The 23,000-nt window shown below is 48.4% G+C and overlaps 1 protein-coding gene across 3 annotated transcripts in view; it reads right to left on the minus strand.

Annotated features, from left to right (window-relative positions):
* Positions 1-5,640: 5,640 nt before the first annotated feature.
* Positions 5,641-23,000, minus strand: part of ESRP1 (epithelial splicing regulatory protein 1) — a 395,873-nt gene continuing 378,513 nt past the window's right edge. For 2 of the 3 annotated variants that reach the window (XM_078687021.1, XM_078687019.1), the window contains exon 15: positions 5,641-9,924. In XM_078687021.1, the coding sequence (XP_078543147.1) occupies positions 9,904-9,924 (21 nt within the window). In that variant the 3' untranslated portion in view covers positions 5,641-9,903. The remainder of the gene's footprint in view (positions 9,925-23,000) is intronic. The other variant, XM_078687020.1, reaches the window with a different exon arrangement.

The raw sequence follows: 23,000 nt of genomic DNA on the forward strand, positions 1-23,000 counted from the left end.
CCTGCAAGAACTTTATCCCTGATTCATCCTACACAGGAGATACTCACTTGGGGGAAAGTTCATCTTCCTTCTCTGGGATCTGTGTATCTGCCAGGGAGGGGGATACTAATTCTCTCATTCACCATTGTCAACCTCAATCCATTTGCACTAGCATTGCAAGATCTTTCAAATGATTTTTTAGGAGGAGGACTCCTGTGAAAGATCTGTTTGCCTCTCCAGACACCGCTCTTCTGTTCAGCAGTCCCATCGTTGAGGACTGGGCCGTGGATGCTTTTTCAACAGAGTGACCACAAGCCCCTTTGTAACTAAGCATTTCCTCTGAATACGCTCATGATGTAATAATTGGAGTTGCCCCAGTCTGGCGTAGGACAATGTGGCATACCCTTCCACCGTCTCTGATGGCAGAACCTTATTGGAAATTTCCCACAGTTCCATCCCTGCTTTATTTCCCTCAGCTAACAGTGGGTACAGTTCTAGAGATAATAGTTGGGGGTTTGGAGATTGAGCAGGTTAATCTATGAGGCTTAGGCTATTTAGTGGAAGCGGTGGTAGAGTTGCAGCAGGGTAACCTACAGTAAAATGTCAACATGATTCACGGCACGCAGAGAAAGGCATAAGGCTGGTTACATGGGACCCCTTTCAAAATCTGGGAGTTTCTGAGGGATGAATTTCTTAAACATCTATCAGTATCCATGTTAAGAGCAGAGTGGCCTGATGCAAAGGGTTTTCGAGGGGATTCAGATCTAGAACAAAATGTTCCTTTTTCACTCCCAGTTTCTCCACAGGATGACCCACGCACCACCCATTTGGCCTAGTGGTGGATTCCAGCAGTGTTAGATATAGACATCCTAAAGGCAGCTTTCTGCACTTGACCTGAACAATGTGATCGTATTGGCAAGGGAAACTTTTCAACCAGCTCTCTCATCCCTGCTTGGGTGTGCCTAGGACTAGGATCTTCCTGACCCCATGGATTACTATGCAGCCCTGGCTTTGCTATGGAAAAACAACAGTTGATGGACAGAATGCAGAACAATATCATACATTCACCCCGGTACACAGATCTGGGTCTAAATCCATCGTTTTTTTGCACTCCATACCACCCCAGTTCAGTTTGTCTGAACTGGGGTGGTTTGGCGGGCAAAAAAACGATGGATTTAGGCCCAGATCTCTGTACTGGGGTGAATGTATGACTGCATTCTGTCCATCAACTGTTGTTTTTGCATCTGGCTTTGCTATGGGGCAAAAGGCTGCAGCTACGCATAGGGCCGGGGTTGTGTCCCTACACTATGGGACTGGATTACATAGGATGGGCTGCTGTCATGGTGCAGCCGACTCTCAATCATTGCTGCTGTCTCAGACAGAGAGCCCCAGGGACAAAGAGAGTCCACTTCAGAGGGGTGGGGTGAGCTAGCGCCTGGTGGTTGGAGAGAGTGACGCGTGAGCCCTGGAGCTTGTGCTCTGATTTGGAGAGCTCTGACTGACTCTCTGATGTGGTTACTCTGCTGCAATGCCAAGCCCTGCGGAACAGGGTTCAAGAAAGGAGGTGTTGGTCCCTTAAACAGGACACAGTAGGACTTGCAGCATGTGTATTGTACTTCACCGTCCATTACACTGATCTGCTCTGTAGGGTTCACTGAAACAGATCTGCATTGTTACTGCCACTGTGAGCTTGGGCCTCCTGCTGCTCACTTAACTCCTATAGTTGGGGTGTGGGATTGCTAAATGCCCTCGGGCAAATGATTGTCGGTTTGTCTCCTGTATGTTGAAAAATTAAAGATTAAGAAAATCTGAGAACTGATGTTGTTTTGATACGTTTATACCTGCACACATTATTGACTTAACGACAGCACATCACACATGCAGACTTACAGTAATGCGAATGGAAAAAACAATACACATAAAAATATAAAGGCAAAGTATAAAACTTTGAGCTTGAAATACACTTTTTTAAAATGTTAATGACAGTCAACATCATACTGACATCGATAAGTGTAGAAAATATCGTTAAGAACATGCAATTTACAAAGCAGTGCGTCTTTCTTTTATTATTATTTACAAATAATACACAATATTTAAGGACCCGGCCTTTGTCGGCAGTCACTTACATGAATGACTGGAAGAGCAGTAAAAAAGACCAGGCAAACAGATGTCTTGAGCATGAACCCGCTGAATTGGCACTGCACTGGGGCAACGCACTGAAGCGCTTCTAATGAATGCCATGGGCACCATCGATGGGCGAGGATTATACGAGAGTTCTCCCAGAGTCCTGAAAACAACGGGCATCTAACAATTCGGTCGATGAGGGTAAATGGGAACCTTGGTGAGGCAAAAGACAGAAAACAGAAGCTCGAGGCGATGGACAGGGCCAGGGAGTGGACAGGTGTGGTGTGCTAAAGTTCGAGGATGGGGACAGTGCCAGGGAGTGGACAGGTGTGGTGTCCTGAAGGTCGAGGCTGGGGACAGTGCCAGGGAGTGGACAGGTGTGGTGTCCTGAAGCTCGAGGCTGGGCAGTGCCAGGGAGTGGACAGGTGTGGTGTCCTGAAGCTCGAGGCTGGGGACAGTGCCAGGGAGTGGACAGGTGTGGTGTCCTGAAGCTCGAGGCTGGGGACAGTGCCAAGGAGCAGACAGGTGTGGTGTCCTGAAGGTCGAGGCTGGGGACAGTGCCAGGGAGTGGACAGGTGTGGTGTCCTGAAGCTCGAGGATGGGCAGTGCCAGGGAGTGGACAGGTGTGGGGTCCTGAAGGTTGATGCTATGGACAGTGCCAGGGACTGGACCTGTGTGGTGTCCTGAAGCTCACGGCTGGGCAGTGCCAGGGAGTGTACAGGTGTGGTGTCCTGAAGCTCGAGGCTGGGCAGTGCCAGGGAGTGGACAGGTGTGGTGTCCTGAAGCTCGAGGATGGGCAGTGCCAGGGAGTGGACAGGTGTGGGGTCCTGAAGGTCGAGGCTGGGGACAGCGCCAGGGAGTGGACAGGTGTGGTGTCCTGAAGCTCGAGGCTGGGAACAGTGCCAGGAAGTGGACAGGTGTGGTGTCCTGAAGGTCGAGGCTGGGAACAGTGCCAGGAAGTGGACAGGTGTGGTGTCTTAAAGCTCGAGGGTATAGACAGTGCCAGGGAGTGGACAGGTGTGGTGTCCTGAAGCTCGAGGCTATGGACTGTGCCAGGGAGTGGACAGGTGAGATGTCCTGAAGGTCGATGCGATGGACAGTGCCAGGGAGCAGACAGGTGTGGTGTCCTGAGGCTCGAGGTTATGGACAGTGCTAGGGAGTGGACAGGTGTGGTGTCCTGAAGCTCGAGGTTATGGACAGTGCCAGGGAGTGGACAGGTGTGGTGTCCTGAAGGTCGAGGTTATGGACAGTGCTAGGGAGTGGACAGGTGTGGTGTCCTGAAGCTCGAGGTTATAGACAGTGCTAGGGAGTGGACAGGTGTGGTGTCCTGAAGCTCGAGGTTATGGACAGTGCCAGGGAGTGGACAGGTGTGGTGTCCTGAAGGTCGAGGCTGGGAACAGTGCCAGGAAGTGGACAGGTGTGGTGTCTTAAAGCTCGAGGGTATAGACAGTGCCAGGGAGTGGACAGGTGTGGTGTCCTGAAGCTCGAGGCTATGGACTGTGCCAGGGAGTGGACAGGTGTGATGTCCTGAAGGTCGATGCGATGGACAGTGCCAGGGAGCAGACAGGTGTGGTGTCCTGAGGCTCGAGGGTATGGACAGTGCCAGGGAGTGGACAGGTGTGGTGTTCTGAAGCTCGAGGCTATGGACAGTGCCAGGGAGTGGACAGGTGCGGTGTCCTGAAGCTCGAGGTTATGGACAGTGCCAGGGAGTGGACAGGTGTGGTGTCCTGAAGGTCGAGGCTGGGAACAGTGCCAGGAAGTGGACAGGTGTGGTGTCTTAAAGCTCGAGGGTATAGACAGTGCCAGGGAGTAGACAGGTGTGGTGTCCTGAAGCTCGAGGCTATGGACTGTGCCAGGGAGTGGACAGGTGTGATGTCCTGAAGGTCGATGCGATGGACAGTGCCAGGGAGCAGACAGGTGTGGTGTCCTGAGGCTCGAGGGTATGGACAGTGCCAGGGAGTGGACAGGTGTGGTGTTCTGAAGCTCGAGGCTATGGACAGTGCCAGGGAGTGGACAGGTGTGGTGTTCTGAAGCTCGAGGCTATGGACAGTGCCAGGGAGTGGACAGGTGTGGTGTCCTGAAGCTCGAGGCTATGGACAGTGCCAGGGAGTGGACAGGTGTGGTGTCCTGAAGCTCGAGGCTGGGCAGTGCCAGGGAGTAGACAGGTGTGGTGTCTTAAAGCTCGAGGGTGTAGACAGTGCCAGGGAGTAGACGGGTGTGGTGTCCTGAAGCTCGAGGCTGGGCAGTGCCAGGAAGTGGACAGGTGTGGTGTCTTAAAGCTCGAAGGTGTAGACAGTGCCAGGGAGTAGACAGGTGTGGTGTCCTGAAGCTCGAGGGTATAGACAGTGCCAGGGAGTGGACTGGTGTGATGTCCTGAAGGTCGATGCGATGGACAGTGCCAGGGAGTGGACAGGTGTGGTGTCCTGAAGGTTGAGGCTGGGGACAGTGTCAGGGAGTGGACAGGTGTGGTGTCCTGAAGCTCGAGGCTATGGACTGTGCCAGGGAGTGGACAGGTGTGATGTCCTGAAGGTCGATGCGATGGACAGTGCCAGGGAGCAGACAGGTGTGGTGTCCTGAGGCTCGAGGGTATGGACAGTGCCAGGGAGTGGACAGGTGTGGTGTTCTGAAGCTCGAGGCTATGGACAGTGCCAGGGAGTGGACAGGTGTGGTGTCCTGAAGCTCGAGGCTATGGACAGTGCCAGGGAGTGGACAGGTGTGGTGTCCTGAAGCTCGAGGCTGGGCAGTGCCAGGGAGTAGACAGGTGTGGTGTCTTAAAGCTCGAGGGTGTAGACAGTGCCAGGGAGTAGACGGGTGTGGTGTCCTGAAGCTCGAGGCTGGGCAGTGCCAGGAAGTGGACAGGTGTGGTGTCTTAAAGCTCGAAGGTGTAGACAGTGCCAGGGAGTAGACAGGTGTGGTGTCCTGAAGCTCGAGGGTATAGACAGTGCCAGGGAGTGGACTGGTGTGATGTCCTGAAGGTCGATGCGATGGACAGTGCCAGGGAGTGGACAGGTGTGGTGTCCTGAAGGTTGAGGCTGGGGACAGTGTCAGGGAGTGGACAGGTGTGGTGTCCTGAAGCTCGAGGCTGGGCAGTGCCAGGGAGTGGACAGGTGTGGTGTCCTGAAGCTCGAGGCTGGGCAGTGCCAGGGAGTGGACAGGTGTGGTGTCCTGAAGCTCGAGGCTGGGCGGTGCCAGGGAGTAGACAGGTGTGGTGTCCTGACGCTTGAGGCTATGGACAGTGCCAGAGAGTGGACTGGTGTCGTGTCCCGAAGGTCGATGCGATAGACAGTGCCAGGGAGTGGACCAGTGTGGTGTCCTGAAGGTCGAGGCTGGAAACAGTGCCAGGAAGTGGACAGGTGTGGTGTCCTGAAGCTCGAGGCTGGGCAGTGCCAGGGAGTAGACATGTGTGGTGTCTTGAAGCTCGAGGCTATGGACAGTGCCAGGGAGTGGACCTGTGAGGTGCCCTGAAGGTTGAGGCTGGGGACAGTGCCAAGGAGTGGACAGGTGTGGTGTCCTGAAGTAAGTTTGAGGCTGGGGACAGTGTCAGGGAGTGGACTGGTGTGGTGTCCTGAAGGTCGAGGCTATGGACAGTGCCATTGAGTGGACCCGTGTGGCGTCCTGAAGCTCGAGGCTGGGGACCGTGCCAAGGAGTGGACCCGTGTGGCGTCCTGAAGCTCGAGGCTGGGCGGTGCCAGGGAGTAGACAGGTGCGGTGTCCTGACGCTTGAGGCTATGGACAGTGCCAGAGAGTGGACTGGTGTCGTGTCCCGAAGGTCGATGCGATAGACAGTGCCAGGGAGTGGACCAGTGTGGTGTCCTGAAGGTCGAGGCTGGAAACAGTGCCAGGAAGTGGACAGGTGTGGTGTCCTGAAGCTCGAGGCTGGGCAGTGCCAGGGAGTAGACATGTGTGGTGTCTTGAAGCTCGAGGCTATGGACAGTGCCAGGGAGTGGACCTGTGAGGTGCCCTGAAGGTTGAGGCTGGGGACAGTGCCAAGGAGTGGACAGGTGTGGTGTCCTGAAGTAAGTTTGAGGCTGGGGACAGTGTCAGGGAGTGGACTGGTGTGGTGTCCTGAAGGTCGAGGCTATGGACAGTGCCATTGAGTGGACTCGTGTGACGTCCTGAAGCTCGAGGCTGGGGACCGTGCCAAGGAGTGGAGCGGTGTGATGTCCTGAAGCTCAAGGCTGGGGACAGTGCCAGGGAGTGGGCCGGTGTGGTGTCTTGAAGCTCGAGGCTGGGGACAGTGCAAGGGAGTGGACCGGTGGGGTGTCCTGAAGCTCGAGGCTATGGACAGTGCCAGGGAGTGGACCTGTGAGTTGTCCTGAAGGTTGAGGCTGGGGACAGTGCCAAGGAGTGGACAGGTGTGGTGTCCTGAAGTAAGTTTGAGGCTGGGGACAGTGTCAGGGAGTGGACTGGTGTGGTGTCCTGAAGGTCGAGGCTATGGACAGTGCCATTGAGTGGACCCGTGTGGCGTCCTGAAGCTCGAGGCTGGGGACCGTGCCAAGGAGTGGACCGGTGTGGCGTCCTGAAGCTCGAGGCTGGGGACCGTGCCAAGGAGTGGACCGGTGTGGTGTCCTGAAGCTCGAGGCTGGGGACAGTGCCAGGAAATGTACCGGTGTGGTGTTCTAACATCAAGGCGCAAAGCTTCCATTAAACTAGCAGTAATATCTAAATGGTGTGATCGAGAGTGAATTACGATGGGTAGACAGATTTAAAATGAAGATGTGGCTAGTACCAGTGGCTCCATCTGGTCGAAAACATCCTGAGGGAGGCTCATGAGAGAAAGGAACATTTTCATTGCTGTTGTCTACTTTCAGAATCTCAACCCACCAAGGCAGGGTTCATCTCATGCAGGAGTCGGTGAGAACTGGGCAACTAAGGTGGGGCATCAGGGAGACCATTAATACCCGACACTGTGCAGCTGAACTTCACAAAGTGGTGCCGAAACCCTGCTATGTAAGGCAAAGATGGCCTTCAGGTACACTTAGAGGCTTCCCAACCTCTAGGACGCAGCAACAGCATCTGTCTTAAGAATTGCAGCATAGGGGATCCCACACCTGGAGAGGCAAGGAAAAGTGCTCCACTCATGCAGGACTGGTCAGTATCTCCAAAGGGAAGCCGATGCTGGGGGTTAAACAAAAGCTATGGACCAGCTATTCCCTGGCTGCATGATGCATGGCCAGTCAGCACCCATGGACCATGCCTGAACTCAGAGCCTCACTGTGTGGACAAGTGTGTCTAACAGTACTCAGGCCATATAAGGCTTTATAGCTAAGGCGGAGGCAATGGGAGGGCAAAAACTGTAGGGAGCGCCAGGCTTTGGTCTTACTTTCTGGTCTCCTGATTGCAAGGATAGCTCAGTCATTGGAGGATCTGCTGTCGAGTTCCATGCAAGACCTTGAGCTCCCAGCTCTGCGTTAGGACAAGACGAACTTCATCATTCTCAGGAATCAAAAATGTATTAATTGAACCAGAAGTTTATCTCCTGGCCTTGCCCTTTCTTCTCTGTACCCTTCTCTTCTCTTCAGAGTAGCGTTTTGAAGTAACACAACAGTGTTATGCGCTACATTAGAGATCTACATGAAATAACATATCTTTACTTCTTCAGTTATTTGTTAAAATGTAAATGTATTATTTCCAAGCCGTCCTTACCTCCAACCAATATCCATTGATCCATGCACCACTCTTATATAATACCACACAACCAGCCTACATACCTCCCGTGAGCATCGAGCAAGGTACCACTGTGTGAAAGTGGGAGTAATATAATCCAAATGCAAGCCACACTAGACAAGGCGGCTACTAGGTGCAAGCCTTCAGCACCCAGGGAAGGACTCTTGATGCCGGTCTTCCCTAGCTGCTCGGGCATGTGGTCAAGGGTCCCTCGTAGCTCTACCTCCGCCTTCAACAGTAGGCGCACAGACCATTGTCTATTAGAGAGAGGCTTGAAAAAGAGGCCAAGCTGTATACTCTGTGGAGACGGAGGAGGTAGAATCCAGCCCCCCAGGGATGTGGTAAGCCTGCCTTGGTTTCACTTAAACAGTGACTTCATTTCAGACATGTCCTGATTCCGCTATCAACCTCACTTTCCACCAACCTCTCATTGGTGCCACTGCCACTACTCGTCGAATGCCTACCGGCCACCAGATACCATATTCCAGCTACCCACAATTCACTTCTGCTCTCCCCACTGACGAATCAGCATTTTGCTGATGACAACTCCATGAATAATGAACTTACCTCGTCCCCTCCCATTCTTTTCTCCTCTCCTGGTCACAATTGTTTTTTACATAATACATAATGACTGTATGGTGCTCACAGTCCAGCCTCAATGTTTAATGAGCTGTAAGAAATACACCACAAAGTTCCAACTTTTGCCCGGAAACCTAGAAATTGCTGAGATTGCAGTGGATTAAAGAAATTAAAGAGTCACTGGTGAAGAACAGCATCTAGAAACACCATTTCTATCTGAATGGTCACATAAAAAACAAGTTCCCTGCTCATCCTGGGTCTTCTCTGGTGTGGGTACATTAAACAAGCACAGGAAACCCGTGTGACGCCAACCTGAGGGGACATTAGGCAGGAATGGGCTACCCCTGAGATCATGGCCCAGGTAGGATGGGCACAGCAATTATTTTAGGAATTGCATCGGTCTACACAAGGCTACTTTACTCCAGCGGGCATGGACTGACGAAGCAGGGCATCCTTTGAGACTTCAGGTCACCCACGGCAAGTGTAAGTTTCTTCAGGAATGCGACGGTGCACACGTATGCAACAGAGTAACTCTTTCTCACTGATCATGATGGGGAGTGACTGAGTGCTGGGTCTGAGCGCACATCAAGCAAGAGCAACACCGCCGGGCCCTTAGTCAGACCGAACTGCATTCAGTTGTGATCTTAAAAAAATAAGTTCCATAAAATTTTGTAAGAAATGTGACATTTTGGAAGAAATTTTATATTTTGGAAGAAATGTGATCTTTTGAAAAATCAGCGATTTACTGTATATAATTGTTAGGCTTTGAAAATCGCAAGAGAGGATCATGCAGGGGGCCTCTGTGGCGCGAGAGGCCCCAACCCTTCAGAGCCACCCCCATTCAACCGCAGGCCAATTAACATGTCTGAGGCCTCTTGAGGGCCCCTCATCACATTCTGAGAGGGGGGTTTACACGACACATACACCAGAATGCAGTCTTCCAGAATCTCAGGCACTTCAGTACATTATGTGAAGAAGAGCTTTAGTGTTGGTGCAGAGAATGGCCTCTTCTATATAAGCAACAAAGGATTTCTATGAATTAAACAATAATGCAAGACAGGCATGGGTGACGTCTGTCACAACAAACAATTGTAAGACGACACGAGAAACAGGATACATTATTTGTGTACATTTATAGCTCGCATAGTTAATTATCGCTCTCTCTGCAGATATATATATATATATAGACAAGTACACAGTCAAACACAACCTATAAACATAAAGCCAGTGATGCCTTCGGCACACTTGACAAAACAAATATTTCGCTTTGGCATTGTTTTCAAAAAGTAACATTCAATCTTGGCATTTAAACATACCAGACAATAAAAACGGCATTTGTGCTTTCTTAAAACGTGTGCCTATTAAATTAGTGAAAATATGAAAAATGTCCATCCAATGGGGCCAGCTCAGCAAGGATGGTTGAGCGCCCAGGAGGTGCAGTGCTACAGACTTCTCCCTCCATGATACTGACAAGTCTTCTCTTGATTGGCTGATGGTAGTGCTGGATATGTGATGCCCATATCCGCAGAGGCAGTGCAGGGTTATTCATTAGTGTCAATGATCCGGAAGTACCTGCTAAAGGATACAAAAGCATTCATAAATAAATAAATAAATATGATTTCTCGAGCTCTTGTTTTTAATGTTGTCATTATCAAATAATTATGTTTTTTGCTTCAGCTTCAATTTATTGTTTATGCAAAGTGAGGGCATTGTAGAAAGTCATGTCAGAAATGCGAATTGTCAGGGCCAACTACTGCGTCACATTTTCGCTGTAAATCTTTTCTCTGAGGCTATAGCCCCCCGCGTCTTGATGGAAAGAACAGTCAAACAACAGAAGATGCAGCCACTAGAAGAAGCAGCTGCTAGAAGAGGCACCCGCTAGAAGAATCAGCCACTAGATCGCGAGCTCCCAGAAGCTCCCAGACACCAGCAGCGGCTCCCTTTTATAAAGTGGTGTGGTGGGGCGGGGGGAAGGGGAGGAGGTGAGGGGGGGTAGTGGGAAAGTAATAAATAACAAAATAAAACACTTACCTGCTGCTGCGCTGCCGGCCAATGTATAGGGAGTCTTCTGCTGAGGTCCCTGCACACTGCGCAGGCTCCTAGATGCCAATCAAGATGCTGCTTTCATGAGAGCAGCACTGTGATTGGCCTGAGCGGGCTCGTTTAACGCTCGCTCAGGTCCTAGGAGCCTGTGCCTCTACTCCACCCAGCTGTACAACACAGAGAGCGATCAAAGTGTGCATGACGGTTTGGACAGCCTTTGGTAGCCGGCCAAACCGTCATGCGTACTTTACAGTGTGCACTACTCCATATCCTGCACTTGTCATGGCCCGCACCGCCCAAACTTGGCTGCCTGCAGCAGTAAGAAAAATACAGTGATAATAAAATAGTTTTATCCTCATTTTTCCCCGTTTGTCTCCTGCCTGGCACTCGGCAGGGGGATACGCCCTCTTCAACACAAAGGTAACACTGGAGGTTACCCACAGAGTAGCCACCTACTCAAGAGCCTAGAAAGCACAGTTGAAATGCCAATACAGTCTCCCTCAAGAATTGCTATTGGAAGAAATTAGACTGACCTCATCTTCTTGTGTATCTGCTGTCAGAACTGATGCTGTCCAGCCTATAGATGGCCAAGCAGGTCTTGCTGCTGTGGTGTAAGGCAGTCGCGTGGTTTGGTGAGGGTGCACAAGGATCTGAGCGTGAGGGTTCTACCTGTGATCTGGAGGCCAGAAAGATATTGGTGGCTCCTTCCTATTGGTCAATTTTAATGTAGTATTTCTAGAACAGTTTAGAGGTTTAGGTTTCTCCGTTAGATTCTGTTGCTTCGCTGAGTATTTGGCAGCTATTGTGGGATGCAGAAGAGTTGTTGATTTTCTTTTCCTTAGTTGGGCGTGAGGTGGTTGATAGTTCAAGTGTTTGTTCTGGGGGTTGCTCAGTTTGCAGCTCAGGCCGGAGTGTCAAAAAAGGTGATGAAGAAGGTCTAGAGCTAGAGTGAGAAAGGGGGTGCAGTAATGTGAGAAAGAGAACGAGGGAGAGAAAAAGTATAGAACAGCCTACTGTAGCAAGATAAATATCTCGTACCTTTTCCTCTCTCCCTCAATATATAAAAAAAAAAAAAAAATATATATATATATATATATATATATATATATGTATGGAAACCCACTTAGGGGAGATTATACGCCACTCTAGAGGACTCAAGTTTACAAAAGAAGGAACTTCTGCTCCCAGAATGCAACGCAATGTGCAAAATCAGAGCACACCCACTGAGGGACACTTTTTGAAAATAGCGTGCAAATAATGGAAATAAAAGAGGGCGGATTCCGCTCAACCAACACACAAGCCAGCCTCTGATGAGATGCCGTGAGCATCGAAACGCGTCAGGCAGAATGGAAAAAAATGAAGGCGCCTGTGGGAAGTTAAACAATGCAGACCGGATGGTAGACTCGTAAGCGTGTGCCCTCCCGAAAGCTCCAGGGCATCTTTGGTGAATAAATATATATATATATATATATATATATATATATATATATATATATATATATATATATATATATATATATATAGAGAGAGAGAGAGAGAGAGAGTGAGATTGATAAAAGCTTCTAGTAAGCCGAAACGCGTCTCTCTCTTACCTCAGGGTTGAGGGTGAATTGAGATATATATATATGAACAAGCACTCCAGCTTCCACAGCAAAACTACAGAAGAAGGCACGGACTCGAGGCTGCTCAGATTAATGCAATATTTATTGTCTCAAGTCACCCTCAACCCTGAGGTAAGAGAGAGACGCGTTTCGGCTTACTAGAAGCCTTTATCAATCTAAATAAATATATATATATATATATATATATATATATATATATATATATATATATATTTACACATATACATGCATACTGAGGTACTAGAATCGATTCTTGATCATGTAATATTGATAATCGATATGTTAGAATTAGCATGGTGTCCCTAGACTCACACCGTAGACATGCAACATTAGTATTTGCGGTATTTACTTTTACTTAGCTTCACACCACGTTACGCTATATGAATACCATATTATGGCCTTCTTTAATATCGTGCATGTACAGGCCCTATTCTCATTTGCCTCCAAAAACCCTGCTCTAGGGGAAGAAACCAACTGTTGCAGAAACTGCTGTTTCAGCTCGTTAGACTCGGCAAGGTCGTAGTTAGCTGAGGAAGGGCCGATAAGCACATTCCGGGAGGGGTGCAGGGTGGACTGTCTCTGAGAAGACAGAAGGGAGTCACCCGTCTGACCTTGCTGCCTGAGCGAAGCAAGGAGCTCTTTGTGTGCCTTATATGGGTTTTCCTATTACTGTACTAGCTTGTACCAATTTGTATTTTTCCATGTTAGGCTATGATGATGCCAATGCAACTGTATATATATGATGTGCTGACAATGTGCCAGCAGTCTTCTTGGCAGACCTCGCGGGTTAGGTCGCAAGGAGCTCCTCTGGCAGAGTTTGTGTTTGTCTAATAAACGCTTGAACCTTCTACACTGCCGACCGACTGCTTATTGGTATTGGTAAGGGGATTTGGTAATGTAACGATAATTGTTGGGAGGTGAAAATATAATTTCGGTACTTCAGTTGGCGACTCCGCCGGGACTCCGCGTTGGGGTCGTCCCTGTGTAACCACAGGTGACGTTGAAAGGGGTTCTCTTGATTGGGGGGGGTTGCAGACCGGATACGTAAGCATTTGGGGTTTTGCTCTGCCCTCCCGGTCCGGAGGGCTTCAGCTGCTAGTAACCCCACGCCGGAGTCCTTCGGGTGTAACCCGAGAACCTGCAACATTGGTGCTAACGAAACGTCGGCAGTGGAGAACGTTCTGGCAGACCTGCGTGCACCAGGTGAGTGTTGTGTCCCGTTGTATGTTGGATTGCATACACAGATTTGGATAGCGGAATCTAAGCATTTGGTGGCCTGTGGTCACGGAGGAACTCGGAATTTGCATTAGTTACCACAGAGAGAATTTGGGCAGAGGTCCGACGGGGGCAGTGTGACACTGCACGTGCGGACGCTCTGGGTATACTAAAGATAAGGATTACACGCCTAGGGGAACTGCGGTTCCTGCTCGGCCGGACTGTTCTCGGGAAAGCCGATGGTTGAGATTGGGTAGCACCCGGACAAATCTGGAGCGGCGCTTAAACGCGGGCTTACCCAGAATAGTTCGGGAAGTGAACCATGAATGCTGTCGGATGGCCTGTAGACCGGTCTGTGGTTTAAAACCTGTGTGACTATCTTTAGGCAGTCTGAGGATGAGACTGTTGTTGGAAGTGTTCTTTGCAGCCTTGTGAATAGTAGCAGAAGAGTTCTCCACAAGTGGGAGCCGACGGGCTCCACTTTTTGATTGCAACTGTTGGAATTTATGTGTTACGTTTTACGTCCATATTCTTTGTCAAATGTATAATGAGAGACGGATGGGAGAATGATTGATGTCATGGCCATGAGAATGAAAGCACAATGATGACGTGATACTTAATTTTATTGAATTTGTACTAACGGAAAAATTCCTTTTCAGCCAGAAACGGGATAATCCAATATGCCGTGCCTTAGCAAGTTGTGCTTTGGTTGTGTCCGTAGTGAGGAAGGGAGGTTAGACGAGAGTCAGCCGACCCCACCGGAGGGGACGCCTAGTCACGATATGTATTGTAAGCATGGTATTGGCCCCCTTATTTTTAACTCTTTGTGGCATAAATACACTAAGGACAATATAGAATTACAATGGCCGAAAACTGGGTCTTTCGATGAAAAGAAAATTGCGTATTTACAAGAACGCCTTTTTGTTAAGCGCAGTCGGCAATCAATGTTCGACACCCTTAACAAATGGCAGAAAGAAGCAAAACGAAGACGCATTCGATCTGAAAAATTACTAAAAATAGAGCAGGGACAGACTGTTACTCAGAAGGCCATCGCATATGACAAAAGCAAGATAGAACGAAATATCGAAATCGCAGATAGACAATTTAGACTTCAAGTAGACCAATGTTATGTAGCTAGAGAGGGAACGGAAGATGAGATAGAAGAATTGCTAAACGCAAGGCCTCCCCCGCCATATGCCCCGGAGCGTATATATCCCGCAATACCTGTCCAGCCCGAAGCTAGGCCACGGGCATCCGCACCAGAGGAACAGGACTCCGTTACTCGAGAGCGGAATCACGGTGTTCCCTCTCCTCATGGGGGGGCTTTGATTTCGCTTATCCCCGAGTCTGCGCCAATAATCACATCCCCTCAGTCGCAATTGAGTTCCCCAACGCCGGAGATACCTTCCCCTCAGGTATGCATCGCACCTGGCGGGTCTGAACAGACCCCGAGGGGAGCTATAGGGGGGTTAGATAGCAAACGATTGTTCACTAGATCATCCGTGGAATATGGCAAAAAGGAAGCATTAGAAGATCAGGCAATTAAGTGGATACGGAATGGCGTGTACACTATGACCGACATATGGAGTACGGTGAAGGATTTGGAACCGGTCATGCAGCAACATGTGCTATACCAGATGTCTAATTCACTTATTTGGTCTTGGGAAACAAGCTTCAGGGATGGGACGGCCCCTCAGATCCTGTATACTATCAGAGATTGGGCTCATAAATTTAGCCTAGCACCGGAGGAAGTATTTAAGAATATAGACACTTTGGTACAATATCGAAACAGATTATTCTTGAAGAGTCCGCAGTGGACTACGCAGCACCCTATGCGAGAGGTGCATCCCGTCTATCATCCCGAGATCCCCGAACAACGAGATGGTAATCAGACAGTCATACGGCAAGGGGTGGCGGCTAGGTTCCAGGAACAGTGGGTTTATACACCATGGAAGAGAAGTGAAGTACTGGCGTTGAAATCCCAACTGCCAGATCCCCGAAAGAATCCTACTGCATATTACAAAGAATTGACTGAGGCAGCCGCCTCCGCTGTAATGACTTTAGCCGATGTTGAACTGTTCTTCGGACTACTAGTACCGGTTGATATATGGCGACAGGTGCACGATTCTAATCATGTTGAGTTCGGTGGCACATGGCAGGAGCTGAGGGGCTGGGACCAGGATCGCAAACCAGGGGACAAACCAAGAGTGGAAATAACTTCTCTTCTAGTGAAAATAATAACTTTTATGCATACTCTGATCCCACCCCGAAAAGTCGACTGGGATAAACTGTCCGCCTGTAGACAAAAGAAGGACGAAAGTGTGTCCGACTTCTTTACCAGGTTCGAAGAGGTTTTTATTGATTTTAGCGGGCAAGATTTGGCAACGGAAGGGGGCACGAGGTTGTTCGTTAACCGGTTTGTTACGAACCTGGCCCCGGAAATTTCAGCACGACTGGAGGGGGCAGAGAGTACCTGGACTACCTCTTCCCCGTCTGTAATCCTAAGCATGGCCCAGTACTACGAGCATAGAGAAAATGAAAATAAAGATAGGGTGGATAAAAAGGTTAAGGATCTGAAGACTCGAGTACTGTTACAGCAAGTGGTTCGAGGGCAAGGAGGAGGTAGAGGTAGTCGGGGCCCAATGACAAGAGGGGCGGGGACAGGAAGGGGTTCAGGAGGAGCCCCGTCGATGATTTCTACATCTTTTGCACACTTTGGATATGCATTCACAAAAGTCAATTCAGGATTTGTGTAAATGCACAATTTTGCTTTACTTGCTCGTGTAATGTATGTGTGATACGGGAGTACTCCTGGAAATCAAAAACTACGGAATATTTAAATGAGTACTTCATGGGATGTTTATGAAAACGATAAAAATGTAAATCTAGAAAGAGATGACGTCTGACGTTTAAATACGTTTTTGTGAATTAACTCTGTCGCATTTGGTCTACAATACAAGGCACACAAATGAACTCACAATAGATCACAGTTCATCCCCTGTCTGATGAACGAGCAAAGGAGATCAGATCAAAAAGACACCATTCTCGTGGAAACCATCACTGCGGCAAGGGGCCGAAGCAGAATAAGACATGCATCATCCTCTCCAGGTCTATGAATAATTTAAGAACATTTACTCAGAAATAGGTTCATGTTCCTGCTGGATAATGGATTTTTTAATCCCATAAGGAGATTACATTATTATTGCAATCACCAAGGAAAACAGTGAAGGCAGAAACACAAAAAATGTGTAAGTGAACAATTCCCTTTAGCATCACCTCCTACCCTCTTACATAACTCCCTCACGAGCCATGACCCACCCTTCTAACCTCGACCTCCATCCAAGCATTTTTCGGAGACAGATAGATGTTGTAAATTATATTACTGCGTGCCTGGACATTTCAGCTACCTATAAAAAGCTCTGAAGGGCCTCGAACAGGCGCCTGTCAGTCCGCCTCATTCAACTTCAGTGAGGAAAAAAACAAAAAAACAATCAAAATGACCTTTCTTGGTTTTGCTTTCCAAAGTGCAACTCTTCTACAGAAAAGCAGCAATTCTGATGTTAAAGAAATGTTGGCATTGTGTGCTTACTGAGACTTTCTGATAACTGAGCAAAGTGTGTAGACTGGGTCCTGGAGGCAGAAATGTGGGGTGCACCGGAGGAAGGCAGCTTCTTGCAAGTTCACTACTGAAATAGTATTATCGGACTTAGCCCACAAAGAGTTTTGAAGACTTGGCGACCTAGCTGGCAAGTGAACAAACTAGCAGAAGGCTAACTGAGGGCCGTTTTGCGTCACTGGAGTGAATTGGTGGCAAGTGGAAACCATTTCTCTGGCAGTTCTTTCCATCATGCTCCACAAGTAGTGTGGTCCGTAGTACAGCGGCTTAAAATACATCAGAACTGATGAATTGGGGTGTGTGGCAAGGCAGTTACCAGATGCACCAGCAGCCATCTCTTGACACCGTCCACTGCGTCATTAGCTGTCTCCCAAGTGATCTTGTGGTGCAGGAGAATAAGCCCTCTATGGTGCACATCCCAGTGCATTTCTGACCAATACATTGTTTAGCCATTCATCCCTCAGAGCCCAGACATACCCGAAGAGGCCACTTGCACCGCTGCACTGTGAACATTCATCGGTTGTGCTCTGTGCTGGATACCTTTCATCTCATCACAAAGTACACAGTGTGCTGAATATATATGCGCCTCTTTCCTCTGCCGTTGTAATCTAAGGCAGTGCTTTTGTGTAGCTGTCACTAATTTAAGTGCCCCTTCGCTACACTATCTTTCCATTCATAAATCTTGCTTACATGTCGCCTATGAGTCAAGTCCCACCCCTCCCACAATGTGGTTGGTCGCCCCCTCATACTTAGCATAGCATGGTGAACCTACAGCAGGACATTGAGCAATAAAGAAGAGGGTAGTAAAAGGAATCATAATGGACACTTTGAAGACACACAGGAAGACATACGAAAGAGGATGGAAGAAACGGGCCTGGGGGTGCAGACGGAGTTTGCAATGTGCCACGAAACAAGGCGATTTCTGGGTTTTCGGAGGAGTGCGTGATTTTCCCTTGCAGTCACAGACAAAAGTGTGAGTCACGAATAGTCTGCACATGCATTTATTCTTTTGTTGTGTTAACATTTGGTGATTAGAACATGCTTTTTAAAAACATGTGAAGGTGAAATGATAGAATTATTGCATGCCATGTAAAGAAACGTGTACAGTTGGGTTCTGAAGAATATAACCCTTAGCATTTGTCTGCAATTTATTAATGAAGTTGCTCACTGCAATGTAATGCATTGATTTAAACGTGCACCATATTAAAGTTTGCACATAGATGTGGTTAATTGAGCTTTAACATGTAGGATTGTTTAGGTTGCTCACAATTATTCATGTAGTTGATGTGTTTATGTAAGATGATGGTTTAGAAATGCTTAAGTAAAATGCTCACTTATGAGTATTTTCATAGGGCCTATGTGCTTCACTCTTATGTCGGCCGATTTCTGTAGGCCTGACATGTAGTCTCCCCGACTGCCCTCAGAGAGGGTGGGGGGAGGGGGCGAAGTCTAAATTTCACGTGCATGTTGGATTTGTTCTGTTGAGGAAATTCAGTTGCGACTCCATTTTGTATTTCGTCGCCATTTTGTGTTGCCCTCACTCAGGCAGCCTGGCGAACCGAATACTCTTGCCCTTTGTACTGCCTGCTACGTGTCAAATAACCCACCTTATCCTTGTGGTGAAGTCGATTCCAGGAACCAGTCCGACCGACTAATCCTTGTCTCAACTATCTGTTGGCCTTCATTGTTTCTCCACCTCGTCCTATTTTGCAAGTTGTCCTTTGTAGTACACAAACACGTCCTGCCATTATTGATTGACTTAGGGTGCTGTTATTGATTGACTTGTGGGTTTGGGCAAGAACGTGACACAAGGGAAGAACGATTTGATTACGTGGTGCCTTGTTTTGACCAAAAGAATGTTTTTCTATTGGTTTATATTTTGCGCATTGGGAGTGTTCTTATGTGGTTGTATATGGTTATAAAAGACTGTGAGCCACGGAATGAAGTGGCAGTCTCCTGAGAACCTACCATTGATGTACTTCTAGGATAACTGCGCATAGCTGCAGCTAATAAATTCGGTTTTCTACGCTAACAGAGTGTTCCGTGTCTCTGTACGACAAGGCAGGTGAACTCTGAGATCTCAGGCGTGCCCTGCGCCGCCAGGCCCATAAAGGCACGGTTCTTCAACTGGCGCCCAACGAGGGGTGAGTAAATTTTGTGCTGTGTTGATTGATTAACCCCTTGATGTTTGTAAGGAGACCAGTGAAATAACGATGCCTGGTTTCAGTAAGTTCAAAAGATGGTGTTGTTGTTGTGATAGGGATTCCTGACTGGAGGACTCTTGTCCAATTCCTCCGGCTGGAACTCCCACCTATGAACTCTATTCTAAACATGGTGTCGGCCCCATCACCTTTAATGAGGTGTGGGTCCGCTATATGAGAAAAGATGGTGTTTTGAAGTGGCCACAGAATGGTAGTTTCGAGCCTGATATATTAGCTAATTTGGAAGCTATATTGTTTGAGAGAAAAGCCTGGCCGGCTATGTTTGACTCCTTTCGCCTTTGGCGCAAGGAAGCCAAACAGAAAGAAATTAAACAAGCAAAACGAGATAGGAAGGAAAAGGGCATGCCTGTTATACAGGCTGCCCAGCAGTTCAAAGACAATGAGACTGATCATGCGATTGAGGTTTTGGACAGACAACATCGTATGGCAGTGGATAAGTGTTATCCGGTGCTGCCAATTTTCCCTGCAGCCAAGGATGCTGACCCCGAAAAAGTTCCTTTAATGTCTCACTTGTTGACATTGCCGCCGCCCTATGCACAGGGTGCCAATGCATCCCTACTATTGCCACCCGCTCAGCCACCTGTTGTTCCCCAACCGGTCCTTGCACCTCCGCCACAGCCCCTTTTGGTAATGCCAATCCCGCCACCTCCTTTGCCTCAGACTACCCTTATACCTGTCACCCCCTCTTCTGCCCCACCTAATACTTTATCCCCTGTCCTTATGACGAATTCCCCCTCAGTTCGTAAGCGCATGGTTGACACCGTTTCTGGCCTTTTGTCCCCTTTCTTTGGGTCGTTAAACATGACTTCTGTTCTTCCTCGTAGGCAGACCCGTAGTCAGCTCCCAGGTCCCGAAGAACGAGATGCGTTAGACCTCCTCGTTCGCAAGTGGATCACGAATGGTCCCCAGTATAGTATAGACGACATCATGGACACTTTCGAGCAGTGGGATGCGCCAATCCAAAGACATGTTTTTGATACCATGTGTGTCGTTCTTGGTCAAGAGTGGGAGGATATGGGATTAGGATTGGCCCCCCCAGGGTTTGCTAGATGTTCAGGCTGATTTTGGCAAAGGGATAATTATGGGCGCTGAGATTGAGGATGCTGTAAGGACGCTTGTCACCTTTAGAACTATGTTCACTTGCCGGTCTCTGCCTGAACATGATTCTTCTGTTCAAAGGAAACTCAAACACTATCCTATGAGAGAGGTTCCCCCGGTGTGGAGAGATGCGGTTGCAGCCCAGGGCGCTAACCCCCCTATACCCGATCACTTTCAACGTATATGGGTACATGTTCCTTGGAAATGATCTGAGTTTCTGGCCCTCAAACAATCCTTACCAGACCCCCGTAAAAATCCTGCTGGTTATTACAAAAAGTTGTCCCAGACTGTTGATGCATGCATTATGAATTTGGCCGATATAGACATGCTAATGGGAAATGTGGTCCCACAACCATTGTGGGCTAAGATTCGGAAAGAGAACCATGCCCAAGAATTGGGAGGTGATTGGGCTGCTATACTTGCCGCAGATGGACTCCAAGTGGGTGGTGCTAAACCTGATGCTTTAATTGCAGACCTTCCCGTTAGGATCATTGCCTTAATGAAAACTATGATGCCTCCTCTGCGAGTTTACTGGGATAAGCTAGCTGCCTGTAAGCAAAAGAAAGATGAAAGCGTCTCCGACTTTTTAACTCGATTTGAGGAGACTTTTCTTGATCACAGTGGTCAGGATATGAGCACGGAAGCAGGGCAACGATTGTTTGTAGATAAATTTGTGTTTAATTTGCTCCCTGAACTTTGCAATAAATTGAAGGATTCCGAAAGTTCGTGGGCCGTTTCCTCTTCTGCCCAGATATTGGCTACTGCTCAGTATTATGAAAATAGGGATAAAGAGGAAAAGGACAAACTTGATAAAAAGACTAAGGAATTAAAAACGAAAGTTCTTTTGCAACAGGCTTATCCCCCTCGCCCTGCTCAGCGCCAGTTCCAGCTGCTTCCCCAATTCCAGAAGCTGTTGCAGAAACCTGAGCCCTTTGTCCCACGGCCTCCACTGGGTCCAAATCAATGCGCTTATTGTAAGGAGGAAGGTCACTTCAAGAATAGTTGCCCGGTTTTGTTGCAGCGTGCTGGTGTTATGCCTGGGCCGCGAGGCCGAGTTGGCTACCAGTCAACACCCAGGGGTAGGGGGCGAGGTAAATCATCTCATGACCAGCGCTCTTTTCCCCCTCAAACCTCCATGAACTATTTCGACCAGCAAAATGCCCAGTCTGCCCATTATTACAATGATGATTATTATACAGAGGATGAGAGTCAAGGTTTTCATACTAGCTAGGACAGCCATAGACAAAGTGAGGGAGTCATATCAGTTCCAGTGGTCCAGAACTGGCCTTATGTTGAAGTAGTTGCACTAGGTGTTTCAGAGCCATTTCCATTGGACACTGGTGCAACGAAGAGTTCTATCATCCACTCTAAACTCAAATGTTTCCGTAGGATTTTCTGGCACCCCAGTTCATAACCCAGTTTCTTGTCCTCTGCCCATCTCAATAGGTCTTTATGATTTGGAGGCTCCACTTATTTTGACAACTGGTTGTGGTGAATATTTGTTAGGTTTGGATTTATTAAAAAAAGACTGTACGCGACGCTGCATTGTTCCCCTTCTGGTGTACACCTCACTTTAGGTAAGAAATTGATTTCCCCGACGTATTTGTCGAAAGACCAACTACCCCCCGAATTGCGCTCAATTCCTGCCACCCTCTGGGCTACAGGCCCCAATGATGTTGGCCTCCTGCAGATCCCGCCCTACATCGTCACCTTCAAATCCAATGTTAAGTTACCCCGCATTCCCCAGTACAAGATTTCCAGTGATGGTGAAAGAGCTCTCTCGGCTATTATTTATGATTTGATTCAGAAAGGCGTGGTTGAAGAGACAAGGGGAAATGTATGCAATAGTCCTGTTTTACCCGTTCTTAAACGTACTGACTCTTCCCAGCCACCCGTTTATCGCTTTGTGATTAACCTCCGGGAGGTCAACAAGATTGTTGTACCCCAATTCCCTGTTGTCCCAGATATCACTGCCCTATTGACAATGATACTTGCCTCGGCCGCTTGGTTTTCTGTTATTGACCTTAAGAACGCTTTCTTCAGCATTCCCATTGCTGAGGAAAGTAGGGATATTTTCGGCTTCTCTTTAGGAGGCCGAAGCTTCCGGTTCACGCGTGCTCCTCAAGGCTATTGCGAAAGTCCCTCCATTTACAGTCAAGCTTTGAAAACGCAGCTTGATACGCTCTCCTTGCCCCCAGGTGCCATCCTCATTCAATATGTAGATGACTTGTTGGTTGCTGCTGATTCTGAGGACATTTGTAAACAGGTTACTATTTCACTGTTACGTCACTTGTCTGACCTTCATCACAAGGTTTCACCCTCTAAATTGCAATATTGTCGCCAAGAGGTTACCTATTTAGGTCATCTCTTGTCAAAGGAGGGACGGCGATTGACCCCAGAACGTATCCAAGCAATTGCTCAAATGTCTATACCATGTACACAAAGGGAGGTGCGTGCCTTTTTGGGCATTACCTCTTATTGTAGACAGTGGATCCCAAATTTTTCTTTGCTAGCAAAACCTTTGTTGACACTCACTCTCAAAGATACACCCCACCCTCTCCCTTGGACTGCGGAATGTCAGAAAAGTTTTACTGATTTACGTACTTCCTTGTGTTCTGCTCCTGTGTTAGGTACTCCTGCTTACGCCTTTTACACTTTACATCCAGGAGAGAGAAGGTTGCGCATTATCAGTTTTAACGCAACAATTTGGGGACAAGCAGCGCCCATGTGCCTATTTTTCGGCCACATTAGACCCAGTGGCCAAGGCGTTACCCAGCTGTCTGAAAGCCACAGCAGCAGCAGCAGTTTCCATTCGCCAGTCTGCTGGATTGGTAT

This window comes from Lissotriton helveticus, chromosome 4_1 (genome assembly GCF_964261635.1).
Source record: "Lissotriton helveticus chromosome 4_1, aLisHel1.1, whole genome shotgun sequence".
In the NCBI taxonomy this organism is placed as follows: Eukaryota; Metazoa; Chordata; class Amphibia; order Caudata; family Salamandridae; genus Lissotriton; species Lissotriton helveticus.